At 46.6% G+C, this 14,541-nt stretch overlaps 1 protein-coding gene across 3 annotated transcripts in view; it reads left to right on the top strand.

Moving 5' to 3' along the window:
- Ctu1 (Cytosolic thiouridylase subunit 1) overlaps positions 1-14,541 on the top strand; it is a 196,901-nt gene that overhangs the window by 30,742 nt on the left and 151,618 nt on the right. For all 3 annotated transcript variants that reach the window (XM_068384919.1, XM_068384926.1, XM_068384914.1), the window contains exon 2: positions 3,495-3,549. In XM_068384919.1, coding sequence (XP_068241020.1) covers positions 3,502-3,549 — 48 coding nt within the window. In that variant the 5' untranslated portion in view covers positions 3,495-3,501. The remainder of the gene's footprint in view (positions 1-3,494; positions 3,550-14,541) is intronic.

The raw sequence follows: 14,541 nt of genomic DNA, 5'->3' as shown, positions 1-14,541 counted from the left end.
AAGGAAAAGTGTTTCTGTCTTGTAGCAGAATTGAGAGACTTAGGGAAGTGGCTCGTCGCTTTCTCTTGCAAGGCTAGCTGAAAGCTCATCTGTGGCTTGCCTGCTGGGGCATTTAATCTCCCTGGAGTGTCTATTGCCTAACAGCTGCTTTTGCATTCAGTCTCCAGGGGCAGCTGAAGACCTTGTGTCAATGCAGGAACCGTCCGGACCTTTGTGTTTCGATAGGGCCAGAGTGGGTCGAGCAAAAGTAGATGATCTCGCTCCTCTCATGGATTTGATGCTCTTCACAGATGTGTGAAAAGAAGGGTGGGGGCGGGGGGAGCTCACCTGTTGCATCACATCCCCTCTGGGGTGTGGTCTGATTCCGATAAGCAGTGCCACATAAACTTCCTGAAGATGAAGGTAGCTGTTTTAGACCCCATGCAATTCCATCAGCTCCTTTCAGGTCACTCCGTAGTGTTGATGAGCGACAACACGGCGGTAGTGGCATATCTAAGCAAGCAAGGAGGTAATTTTTCACGGCAGCTTTGCTATATATATACTGTATATACATATATAGTTAGATCTGAGTGGTTTTGGCATCCCCCAGATAGCCAACAAAGTCCTGACTTTGTGGGGTTCCCCAATGATTAACCTGTTTGTGACATCCTCAAGCAGAAGCATCCGGTATACTATTCTCCTGTACTAGACCCCCAGGCAACATTCCAGGATGCCCTTCAACATCCGTGGGACATCTTGGATGTCTGTGCTTTCCCCCCCTGCCTAATGATTAGACTCCTCAACTAGGTAAGGACATCTCAAGATCAGTCGATGACCCTGATATCTCGACTCTGGCAGTAAACAGAAGGGTATCCAGACCTTCTACTACTGCTGACAGAGGTACCAAGGGAGTTGCCACCTCTCCACCACCTGCTTCGCCAACCACATGCAGAGATTTTCTACAAAGCAGTTGCTTCAATTCGACTTCACAATCGGAGGTTTTACAGCATCTTCTCTTGCAGAGAGGCTTTTTGCACGCAGTGATGAAATGAATGTCTGGATACCTCAGGCAGTTGTCTATCACTGTCTGATAGGTGAAGTGGAATGTCTTCTGTGGTTGGTGTCGTAGAAGAGGTGTCTCTCCACTTGATGCCACTATCCTCTTGATAACGAAGGAAAAACTACTCAGTTTCTATGCGATGAAATTGACTTTACTTATATGGAGTGTTGAGATTACATGCCCCCAGTCAGAAGTTAGACCACCTCCCAGGAACGTAGTGAAAGGGCTACGCTCCCTGAAAGGAGGTCCTTACGAACTGCTGTGTCTAGCATCAGATCAAGATTTGACTCTTTAGACTGTTTTCTTTCTCGTCCTTGCCTCTGCCAAGAGGGTCAGCGAATTTCAAGGTCTATCCTATGACATCTCCCATTCAAGGTAAGTTCTATGCTGAGACTCAGAATCTGCCTGTAGCAGTCTCTAGGTTTGTGGCCTTCCAGATTTTGAGTCTTTGGGATGTAACTGACAATCCTGATCTGCTGCTACTGTCCTGTAAGAACGTTGAGGCGCTATCTCAAGCGCACATCAAGAGCTTGCCCACAAATCAGGTACTTGCTTGTGAGTACAGGCAGGGTTAAGTGGAGAATCACGAAGAGCACGATGTCTTGGATTCGGCAGGTCATTGGCCATGCCTTAAACTCTCTCTCTTATATATAGAATAGGAAACCCAGAGCTCATGATGTCTCTAGCATTCAAAGGAAACTCTCTGTGGCACAGGTACTTCAAGCGGGCCCTTGGTGAATGCAAACAACCTTTACTTCCTATTACTGTACCATAGAGGGTAAGGGAGTTAGATAGTCTCTCCCATAACGTAGCCTTTAAGGGAATGGTAACAGGTTACGTTTAGTTTTTGCCCCAGAGTTTGTTGCTAAGACTCAAATCCAGCAGTTCCCATTCCTAGATTCAGATCCTTCCAGATTTCAAGTCTTTGGAAAGTAATAAATGATCTTGAACAACTACTTTTATGTCCTGTGAGAGGGCTGCAGCGACACCTCAAAACGAACTCAAAGAGCTCACCCGAGGTCAGACACCTTTTTGTTAGCTGAGGCAAGGTCAAAGGTCAAGAGAAGGGTTATGAGGAACACCATCTCTTCAGGGATTAGGGAGGTCATTGACCAATCTGTTAATCCTTCCCTTACATGTCAAAGTTTTTGACCTAGAGCTCATAATGTCAGGGGCATTAATATCTTCCTAGAGTTCAAGAAGAACCTTTCTGTAATGCAGGATCTCCAAGCAGGGGTATGGTAGAGACAAACCACCTTCACTCCCCATTACCTGGAAGATGTGATCCACAGGCCCCTAGACATGTTTACTATAGGTCCTGTGGTGGCTGCATAGCAAGTGGTACAGCTGCCGTAGCTCCTCTTAGGACTTTTAGCAGTCGTTCGAGGATAGCATTTACGATGTTAGTCTAGAATGAATGTAAAAGGAAGACTGGCTATTGTTTTCTTCATATTCCCCTCTCTTGGGGTACGGCATCCGGTGACTGTTGGCTAGAACCTTTATGACTGCAGGCAAGCCCCATTTTGACTTGTAATAGAATATATTTTGCATATACAATACTGTATTCAAGTCATATCTCCAATCTCCTTACGAGGAGGAGTTTGGGAATTTGGCTCTTGATATACATAAGAACAAAGCCGTTATTATACATAGAACACAATTGAGACCGTAAAGGCTAACACTTATACTCACTTTGCTTGAGCTGTGAATCCATTTGTCTCAGGCCGTTGGTTTACAAGGTGTAAGGATGTACATCTCTTGCATTATCATGCACTGATGTTGTAATCCCGGGAAAGTTTCAACCAGTTGAAGGGACTTCACCTACCATAGTGTGAATCTCCTATGGTGAAGAACGAAAGCTTCTTTTACAGTGTGGGAACATCACAAATTTGGAGGTAATGTGTATGTTTACTAACTAAACAAATCTGTAGTTCTTTACACATACTTTTACCAGCCATCTCCCAGGGGAAAGTCCCAACTGGAATCAAGGTGAGAAAGGTTGTTTACACTTCGTTAAACGTTTTATAGTCGTGTGCCAGTGTACACTATCTTCTTCTATGGTAGAGAACTATGTACAGGTTTGTATAGTTATGAAAAATACAAAATATCTCCGAATTTGTAATATTTCTATAATAACCTGATGTTCATATGCATGCCTGCCCTCCTCTCCATTGACTAAGGAAATCAAGAGGATTCGCAGTTGGTTTAGCCACACCATGGTTGTTGCAGTTAGTCACCAGATGTCTCATTCTCGTTGGTGGCTGAGAGGCTTACCCTTTAGAGGGGAAGACATAAACTTTTGTATCTTTTTGTGGGTTGTTGTCGACATAAGTTGGCTTCAAGAACAAAGCAATATGAACATCAGGTGAGTACTCTATGGAAATTGAAAATGTTATTAGAATTCTGTTTATTGAACATGCTAAACATTGAACTAAAATTTTCTTAAATTTTCCAGGAAAATAATGCCTGTTAAGTGCAACACAAAGTGTGGCAGGAATGCCGTTTTGAAGGTATGAAACTATCTTGTCTCTTTAAAGTAGTTTTATGATATAGCATAACATATTTCATTTGTTCCGTAACTGGAATACAAACCACCCTATTTATTAGGGGTATTACTTTTGGCGTAGCTGAAATGACGAGCCATTAAAATTTAACGAGGGTTTACTACCCACACCGCTAGTTAGCGGGGGTAGGGGAGGGTAGCTTGCTACCTCCCCCCTCACACACACCTGTGCTTGAACTCACTTTGTTCTTGGTTCGGATGGTAGTCGGACGTGTCCGCTGTCATCCTCGCCGCTCATTATTATTATTATTATTATTATTATTATTATTATTATTATTATTATTATTATTATTACTATCCAAGCTACAACCCTAGTTGGAAAAGCAAGATGCTATAAGCCCAGGGGCTCCAACAGGGAAAAATAGCCCAGTGAGGAAAGGAAATAAGGAAATAAATAAATGAAGAGAACAAATTACCAAAAAATCATTCTAAAATAAGTAACAACGTCAAAACAGACATGTCATATAAATAAACTATAAAAAGACTCATGTCCGCCTGATCAACAAAAAAGCATTTGCTCCAACTTTGAACATTTGAAGTTCTACTGATTCAACCACCTGATTAGGAAGATCATTCCACAACTTGGTAACAGCTGGAATAAAACTTCTAGAGTACTGCGTAGTATTGAGCCTCGTGATGGAGAAGGCCTGGCTATTAGAATTAACTGCCTGCCTAGTATTACGAACAGGATAGAATTGTCCAGGGAGATCTGAATGTAAAGGATGGTCAGAGTTATGAAAAATCTTATGCAACATGCATAATCAACTAATTGAACGACGGTGCCAGAGATTAATATCTAGATCAGGAATAAGAAATTTAATAGACCGTAAGTTTCTGTCCAACAAATTAAGATGAGAATCAGCAGCTGAAGACCAGACAGGAGAACATTACTCAAAACAAGGTAGAATGAAAGAATTAAAACACTTCTTCAGAATAGATTGATCACCGAAAATCTTGAAAGACTTTCTCAATAAGCCTAATTTTTGTGCAATTGAAGAAGACACAGACCTTATATGTTTCTCAAAAGTAAATTTACTGTCGAGAATCACACCTAAAATTTTGAAAGAGGCATACATATTTAAAGAAACATTATCAATACTGAGATCCGGATGTTGAGGAGCCACCGTCCTTGACCTACTTACAATCATACTTTGAGTTTTGTTAGGATTCAACTTCATACCCCATAATTTGCAGCCATTGATGCTTTTTTGCTTGCTCTTTTTGACAGTTGTGTGTGAAGTTGGCCTCTGCTATTATGCGCACCTGCCCTGGATTACCCGACCACTCCTGTGGAACATTCATGTCGGCGGTCGAGACAGACCCTCACACCCTTTGCCCTTACTGTAGAGGTCAACGATGTGATAGCGATGATAAGTGTAGTGAGTGCAGGGAGTGGTCTACCTCCCAGTGGGAGAGGTTTTCGCGGCGACGGAAGAAGAAGTCCAGACGTGATATTTCTCCTTTGAAGGTTTCTTTGAAAGGAGAAAAACCCAAGGCCTCTTCTTCCGTTGCTCAAACCTATTCCGAAGCTCCCACTCGGTCGGTCTCTTTCAAGAGACTGTCGAGTGGTAGTGTAGACCATTGTACTGTTTTCCAAACTCGGGGTTCGAGAGATGGCGTTGCTTCCCCTAGCGAAGCAGCTCCACCTCTCCCCCCCCCCCGGGGGAGGGTTTATCACTAATCTATCCTTTTCAGGTTTGGTCTTCCTTGGGGCTCGAGGGTTCGCCCTCCAAGGAAGTCTTACTTGACTACATCCGATGGGGTGCCGCTGTTAAGCAATCGCTGCCTCCGGCAGAGGTTGATCCTCTGTCGATTGTCGACGTTGTGGTGTCGGAGGTATCCAATGCGGTATCTCCCATTACCTCTGCCTCTTCAAACCCTACAGCAGCTGACGGCTTAGTTTCTCCCGTTCCTGTTCAACCAACGAGGGAGAAACTAAGTCCAACTGTCTCTCCTGCTAGTGTTTCTCTCCCTCGGGGGAGTTCACTTACAGAGAATCCTCTTCGGAGGACTGCAGAAGGTCAGCTTGCTGATCCCACGGCCCCTAGAGGGTGTATTCGTCGCAAGGCTCGCCTTCCTCTTCGCCAGAGAGGCCTTCCTTCACCTGCGGTGAGGAGGCGCCTCTTTGGTTGCAGACCCCTTCACAGGAGCCTCGTCATCGATCACCGACTGTTCCTGCTTTGGTCCTGGACCTCTCTGCGGATCGTTCGCGATCCCCTTCGGTGGAAGGTCGTCCTTTCAAAGGACACGTCGACCTTCCACCCGACAGACCTGCCAACCTGCCGTTGCCATTCCTGAATGCTGATGCGCGCTACGCGCCAACGAAACCTGACCTCCACGCTCGTCAGGCCTTGTCATCTAACTCTAATACAGGGCATCCAGGGGAGTATGTGCCAACGCGTGCATACTTCCCTCACGCGCTATGCTAGCAAATCTGAGCATACGCGCCCACGTTCTCCTGCGCGCCAGGCTTTGCCTAAGCAAGCACGCCCACGCCCAGCTACGCGCCACCCCTCACCTGCGTGTCAGCGCTCTTCTGCGCGCCATCAACCTCCTGCGCACCAGTGCTCTCCAATGCGCCAGTGCTCTCCTGCGCGCCAGCGCTCTTCTGCGTGCCAGCGCTCTCCTGCACGCCAGGGCTCCCCCGCGCGCCAGCGCTCGCCCGCGCGCTAGCGCTCGCCCACGCCCAGCAGTAATCTCTCCTGCGTGCCCATGATCTTCTTATCTGGGCGCTGTTGGGAAGTCTACAGTGAGCCCTCGCTACTTCGCGGTTCGACCATCGCGGATTCACCACTTCGCGGGTTTTTTTCATAACCCATATATATATACATATCGCGGATTTTCCGGAAATTTCGAAAATACCGCGATATCTGAAGACCTCAAATACGATATTTCGTTACCTGTAATTCCATTAATACTGTAATTAGTAATATCTGCTCTTACTGATTGTTCATTGCATTACATATGACATATAATTCAGCACAGAAAGAAATAAAACATGAAAAGAGAATGTGATCATACGATAATTCAGTACTGTATACAGTACGTAGTAAAATTAAATCGAACATGAAACGCAAATCAGATGCAGTCATACCATATTAGAATGGTGTAAGGCTGCTGATGGCTACTACTGTACTACAAATGTAATGGATGTGCATCTTTTCCATGAATCTTTTGTATGTATACGTACGTAGTACTGCATCCAATAATATTCTTTGTTGCAAAAATCACATCTCGAATAAGCGTACGAGAGAGAGAGAGAGAGAGAGAGAGAGAGAGAGAGAGAGAGAGAGAGAGAGAGAGAGAGACATATCCTGCAACAAAACAAGCGTAAAATAGCGTACGTAAAGCTGTATTATTATTATTATTATTATTATTGTTGTTGTTGTTATTAAAATTATTATTGTTATTATTATTATCATTATTATTATTATTATTATTATTATTATTATCATCATTATTTATTATTATTATTATTATTATTATTATTATTATTATTACTGTACAGTATACGTAGGATACCTTGTACTTTGAATTGGTAACCTACGTAGCATATAAGACGGGTTGTGATTGGTTCAAGCGATGATAGATGACGAATCAGAACCCAAGTTTTGTTATCTAGCCTGTGATTGGTGTTTTGCCCGCATCTCCAACCCGCAGCATCTACGTATTCGCGGTCACTTTGTCTCCCGCCGTATCGCTGTGTAGATGTTGTTAAGTTATTATGAACTTTAATCTGTGCTGTGCGTGACTGTTTTAAGTTGAACTTTTTGTTGAACTTTCTGTTAAACCCTACTGTACAATGGCTCCCAAGCGTTCTGCTTCTACTAAGGCTGGTAGTGAGCCTAAACGCCACCGAAAGATGATGACGATTGCTGAGAAGGTTACGCTTCTCGATATGTTAAAAGACGGTAGAAGTTACGCGGCCGCAGCCCGCCATTTTGGAGTCAATGAATCCACCGTTCGCTATATCAAGAAGGACAAGGCGAACATTAGAAAGACGGCTACCATCACCTTTAGCAGATCAGCGAAGTGAGTCGTTACCACGCGTAATAAAACGATCGTACGCATGGAAGGTGCTTTAGCAGTGTGGATTGCCGGAAGAAGAACATAGCCTTGGATACGAACACCATCCGAACCAAGGCTTTGAGCTTGTATGAGAATTTTGCGGCAAAGGAACCTCAAGACGACGATGGCGACCATGCTGAAGAAGATGATGATGTAGATGAACTTCAACCAGGGACATCCACCGATTCCCAGCGTCAGAAACAACGTTTTTCCGCCAGCAAAGGATGGTTCGCGAAGTTTCAGAAACGCTTCACCCTGAAAAGCGTTTCCCTGCATGGCGAGGCTGCTTCCGCTGACACTGCCGCTGCTGAAACTTACGTGAACGAGACGTTCAAGAATATTACTGTATCGCCGAAGGTGGATACAAGCCGGAACAAGTGTTTAATATGGATGAGACCGGCTTGTTTTGGAAGAGAATGCCGTCGCAAACTTTCCTGTTCAAAGAAGAAGCCAAAGCCTCTGGCTTTAAAGCATTCAAGGATCGCGTTACCCTCTTGATGTGTGGCAATGCTGCTGGATTTTTGCTAAAGCCGGGGCTTATTTACAAGTCGAAAAATCCTCGCGCTTTGAAAAATAAGAATAAGAATATCCTTCCCGTGTACTGGATGCATAATCCAAAAGCATGGATTACAAAGATGCTGACCTCCAACTGGTTCCACCAGTGTTTCATCCCGCAAGTCAGTGAATATCTCTTAGAGAAGGGCTTGCCATTCAAGATCCTTCTCCTTATGGATAACGCTGGTGGACACGCAACTGACCTGTCGCGTGATGGCGTTCAGGTTGAGTTCCTGCCACCCAACACCACGTCATTAATTCAACCGATGGACCAGGGGGTTATCATGGCGTTCAAGGCCCTCTACACGAAGAATACCTTGGCGGACCTCGTTGCGTGTGTGGATGCTGCCCAAGAAGATGAAGATGAAGATTTTAATTTGAAGGCGTACTAGCGGCAGTACACCATAGCCACGTGCCTGCAGAACATTCAGAAGGCACTGCAATAAATAAAACCTGCAACCGTGAATGCGAGCTGGAAGAAGTTGTGGCCCCAGATTGTTTACGACGACGAGGGATTTACTCCGTCTGAAATCCAACACTCTGCAATACGCAAATCTGTGCAGTTGGCTGCGATAATTGGAGGTGACGGGTTTGGCGACATGACGACTGAAGACCTCGACGAGTTGTTGGACTGCCATTCCCAGCCGCTAACTGACGCAGACCTCGAAGAGCTGACGAAATCGGCCAGTGGAGAAGAGAGCGAAACACAGGAAGAGACCCAAGAAAATGTCGAAGAAACGGGCTTAACATTACAACGGCTTGCCAAGGTCTGCAACCATATAAAGGAGGTGAAAGAAATGTTGCAAGAGTGGGACGAGGATATGGTTCTGTCTATGCAATTCTGCAACAAGATCGATGAAGACATGACTCCCTACAGGATGCTCTTAGAGCGAAAAAAGAAGCAGCGGCAGCAACTTCCGATCACAATGTTCTTCCAGCCTCGCAAAAAAGAGCCAGTTCCTCCTGCTAGTACGTCTTCGGAAGAAATTGAAGAAGTTTCCCAGGAAGAAGTTAAAGAGGTGTCCCAGGAAAAGACACCTCCGTCTGAAGAGACGTAAAATTCTATCATTGGCTGCACAGTAGAAGACATCATCAGCTTCATCATCATCATTTCTACTGTGCAGCAAATTCATCACTATCATCATTCAAGTTTTTCTTGAACTTCTTTCGTGGTGAGTACAGTAACAATCTTTATTTTTTACTTTAATATTCTAACATTTTAATATTTGTGCCTGTTTTAGTTTAGTACTGTATGCATTAAGTCAAAGGGAAGGTTTTAAAAGTCTGAAGAGTATACATGTTGTAACCTATCATATTTTTTTTGTTTAAAATTTACATTTACGTACGTAAAACAATCTCTCTCTCTCTCTCTCTCTCTCTCTCTCTCTCTCTCTCTCTCTCTCTCTCTCTCTCTCTCTCTCTCTCTCTCTCTCTCTCTCTCTCTCTCTCTCTCTCTCTCTCTCTCTCTCTCGTAAATTGTTTTCCTGCTTTGCTACATACAGTATGTACTGTATGATTTTATATAGATACGGTAAATAATATTTGTAATAACATATTTTCTAAAAGCTTTTACTGTAAATATCATTATTTATCACTTTCATCATGCGCGTTAAATGCCTTCTTTGTTTACTGAGCGTGGTTGTTTACTGAGCTTGGTTGTTTACTGAGCGTACTTTATGACGCCGTCGTTTCAGGTGGCGTCATAAAGAAAAACATTTCATTTGGAAGTCCTAAGAAAAATTAAGTAAAACATTGGTAATAACAAAATCAACATACTGTATAGTCAATATAATTGATGCAAAAACTAACCTATACACAGATGTGTACACTAAATGCGTTTGTTTCTTCATTATGATCAGAGAAACGTAAACAAAACATTGGTTGCCATTTTTTATCGTACTTTTTGGTGTGTTTAGGAAACGCATGATATAAAATCGCCTTTAATATTTGTGCCTGTTTTAGTTTAGGGTATTGTAGTACATGCATTAAGTGTTCTGTACATTAAAGGGTAGTTTATTAACAATACTACGTACAAGGGAAGGTTTCAAAAGTCTGAATATACATGTTAAATAAATAGGTAAATATGGTGTCACTACGCGGATTTTCACCTATCGCGGTCGGGTCTGGAACCTATCTACCGCGATAAACGAGGGTTCACTGTATCTTGACTTCTCCCACGCGCCAGCGCTGGCCAACGCGCCAACACTCGTTTACGTGCCAGCTTTCTCCAGCGCACCAGCACTCGCCATCGCGCCGACACGCGCAGTCACCTGCACGTACCCATTAGGATACGCGCGGGCTCCCCGCGCGCCCTCGCCCATCCTCTCCTGCAGTTGCGCACCACCATTCTGACGCGGGCCCACGAGCAGCACAGGCTTCAACTGCACGCCCACGCGCCAGGGGTATCTCTCCTGTGTGCGCTCGCCCTACGGCTTCTTTAGGGACGAGTGAACTCTCGCCCTGATCCTGCGCGAATATTCTCCCGCGCGAGCCTCATCAGTCTCCCGCGCGCTCGCCTGTGCGCTCACAGTCTCCCGCACACGCTCCTGTGCGCCATCAGTCTCCCGCGCACGCTCCTGTGCGCCATCAGTCTCCCGCGTGCCCTCGCAGTCGCCCGCGTACCAGCAGTCTCCCGCGCGAGATTCCTGGTATTCTCCATCGCGCGAGCACCATTACGCCCCCCCGCGCGAGCGTCAATATCCTCCCGCGTGCGAGACTACTGAACAATGCATGGCAAAGTCGCCATCGCCCCATTCCCCTCCCCGCAAACGCATAACAGCGCGTATTGTTGCGAAAGGGAAACATCCAGAGGAGTCCAGGATCCCTAAACCTTTCCAGGTGAACCCACCTATGGGAACTCCTCCCAGGGATCCTTCTATCCCTGTCCCTTCAAAGGGGGTGGCTGACAGCGCATCTGTCAGCCAACAGCCTTGGTTCGGTGCACTAATCAGAGCAGTTACACAGGCGTTCAAGACTGTTTTCTCTGAATTAGGTCACAGATCCTTGGCTGTCTCTAGCCCTCTGAAGAGAAGAAGAGGAGTTCCGGAGGCGGTAACTTCTCCAAGGGCTAAGTTGACCCCACGCAAGCCTTTGAGGCAGGTTCTTTCACTCTCCCAGATCTCTCCTTCCCTGTCGGACGAGGACTTCCCGTCCTCAGGGGAATCACGTGAGGTGAGATTTTCTTCCATCGCACCAATGAGGGAAACCTCTCCTCGCGCTGAGAGGTCTTCTCAAGTGGGGGCTGGAAGGAACTTACCATCTTCGATGTTAGAGTCCTACATCCTTCCCAGGAAGGAATCGAAGGACTCTAAGACTTTACCAAAGTCCTCTACAAGACCATGGACGGAGCCAACTAGCCACTCGGAGAACGTCCACGACTCTCCCCAAGAAGAGCCTTTGGGGACAGGAGACTTCGCTGCAAGTCCGACGTCAGGAGGAGAACAGCAAGAGTCAGAACATGCGTTTTGGCAAGTTCTGACTCTAATGAGGGCTCTCAACGGGTTTTCTGACCCAGAGATACCTCCTCGAGAGGGCAAGGACATGGTCTTGGACCGTGTATTCGGTACTCAGAAACCCTCTAAGACCAGTGCAGCTCTGCCCTGGTCTCAAGGGGTTAAGAGTACCAGAGACAAGATCGCTGTACAGCTCTCCGAGATGTCCTCCTCCAACCATTCCAGTGCCGCCAACAAGCTCCTTCCACTTCCTCGTGTACAGCAGAGGAGGTACTTTGAGATCTTGGAGGAGCCTTGTTTAGCTCTTCCTCTCCACCACTCGTTGGAAGAGCTTATCAGGGGAGTCCCTCTTGAGAGACTCTCCAACCGGCAGGTCTCGTTCTCGGCAACCGAGAACCTTAACCAGGAGAAGGTTGCGAAGTGTGCTATGCAAGCCACTTCGTGGCTCGACATCTGGTTAGGGACCTTAGGTATCCTGATACGCTCTGAGGATTTCTCCAAAGAATGTACCAGGAAAGCTATGGAGACGTTCCTACTCTCAGGCACTCGCACGATCAGGTTTCTGGCCCACCAAGTCTCGAACTTGTGGGCAAACACCATCCTGAAACGTCGGGATGCGGTGGCTAAGAGATTCCATCAGAAGGTCCCTAGCACCGAGATCAATAGGCTCAGACATTCTTCCTTAGAAGGATCCATCTTGTTTGAGCCTAAGGATGTGGAACAGGCCGCTGAGAGGTGGAGGAAGTCTCACCAAGACTCCCTCCTTCATAGGGCTTTGACATCCAAGCCCTATAAGCCTCCAGCACCCCAGCAGTCCCGTCCAACCAAGACCGCAAAATCAACGACAGCAGCGAAGACAGTGGTGTCTAAGCCCTTTCCTGTCAATGATAGGAAAGGCAAAAAGTACTCCAGGGGAGGTAAGAATCCTAGAGGGAGCAGCCGAGGCTGCAAACGCTAGGATTGGCAGCCCCCCTGCATGTCCACCAGTTGGGGGATGCCTACTAAGTTGCTCAGACAGGTGGCAGCAACTCGGGGCCGATTCCTGGATGATTTCCGTAATCAGTCAGGGATATCACGTCCCGTTCACAACATGTCTACCTCCCCTGACGAGGAATCCAGTGTTATTGAGCTCCCTTGCCATGGGATCGGCAAGGGGGCAGGCCCTTCGGGCAGAAGTCTAGACTCTGTTGAAGAAGGGCGCTCTCCTAGAGGTCCTCGACGAGTCTCCAGGCTTCTTCAGTCGACTCTTTCTTGTAAAGAAAGCGTCTGGAGGCTGGAGACCAGTCATCGACCTCTTAGCTCTGAACAAGTTTGTCAAACAAACTCCGTTCAGCATGGAGACGGCAGACACGGTCAGACTAGCAGTGAGACCGCAAGACTTCATGTGTACACTGGATCTGAAGGACGCGTACTTCCAGATCCCAGTCCATCCGTCTTCAAGGAAGTACTTAAGATTCTGCCTAGACAGCAAAAAGTACCAGTTCAAGGTGCTGTGCTTCGGTCTCTCCACAGCACCACAGGTTTTCACCAGAGTGTTCACCCTAATATCTTCATGGGCACACAGGATTGGCATCCGTCTCCTCCGTTATCTGGACGACTGGTTAATCCTAGCAGACTCGGTGTCATCCCTTCTTCAACACCGTGACAAACTTCTGAGACTTTGCCAGGATCTGGGGATCTTGGTAAATCTCGAGAAGTCCTCATTGCTTCCCACTCAAAGACTGGTATATCTAAGCATGGTTATAGACACCAATCTCCACAAAGCCTTCCCATCAGACGACAGGATAGCAAGACTGAGAAAGGTCGCAAGTCCTTTTCTCAGACGAGAGGAACTTCCAGCCCAATCATGGTTACGTCTCCTCGGTCACCTTTCATCGTTGGCTCGTCTAGTTCCCAACGGTTGCCTTAGGATGAGATCCCTCCCGTGGCGACTTAAGTCCCGGTGGAATCAATGTTACGATTCCCCAGACGTCCTGATCCCTATGGGATCTGCGGAACTGACAGACCTCCAGTGGTGGGTGGCAGACGCGGACTTACGAAAAGGAGTGGATCTTCTCGTCCTCCCCCCGGATTTGATGCTGTTTTCGGACGCTTCCTAGAGATGAAGGGCGTCTTCCTGGCCCTTCAACAGTTCCACAGTAGTGGCTTACATCTACAAACAAGGAGGTACTTTTTCGCTGCTGCTATCCCATCTAGCAGTAGAGATACTGAGATGGGCCGAAATCCACTCGATACCACTATCGGCACGCTTCATTCCAGGCAAAAGGAATGTGCTCACCAACAATCTGAGCAGAGCGTCTCAGATAGTGAGTACCGAGTGGTCTTTGGATCATCTAGTAGCCAACAAAGTCCTGACTTTGTGGGGTTCTCCGACTGTAGATCTTTTCGCAATGGCCCTGAACTTTAGGCTCCCGCTGTACTGCTCCCCAGTCCCAGACCCCAAGGCTCTCTGGCAAGATGCTTTCCAACAATGGTGGGACAACATCGACGTTTACGCCTTTCCCCCGGTCTGTCTGCTGAGGAGGGTGCTCAACAAGACCAGAACATCGGTCAATCTTTCAATGACCCTCATAGCTCCACTATGGCATCATGCGGAATGGTTCCCTGACCTTCTGCAACTCCTAACGGAGCTACCAAGAGAGCTCTCTCCACGACACAATCTTCTCAAGCAACCACATGCCAACATCTTCCACAAAGCCGTAGGTTCATTACGACTTCACGCCTTGAGACTATCCAGCATCTCCTCTCTGAGAGAGGATTTTGACAGCAAGTTGCTGTCAGGATGTCTGGACACCTGCGAAAGTCATTTGCAGCAGTCTACCAGGCAAAGTGGAAAGTCTTCTGTGGTTAGTGTCGTGGAAGGG

Source organism: Palaemon carinicauda, chromosome 1 (assembly GCF_036898095.1).
Source record: "Palaemon carinicauda isolate YSFRI2023 chromosome 1, ASM3689809v2, whole genome shotgun sequence".
NCBI lineage: Eukaryota > Metazoa > Arthropoda > Malacostraca > Decapoda > Palaemonidae > Palaemon > Palaemon carinicauda.
This window is presented reverse-complemented; position numbering and strand designations above follow the sequence as displayed.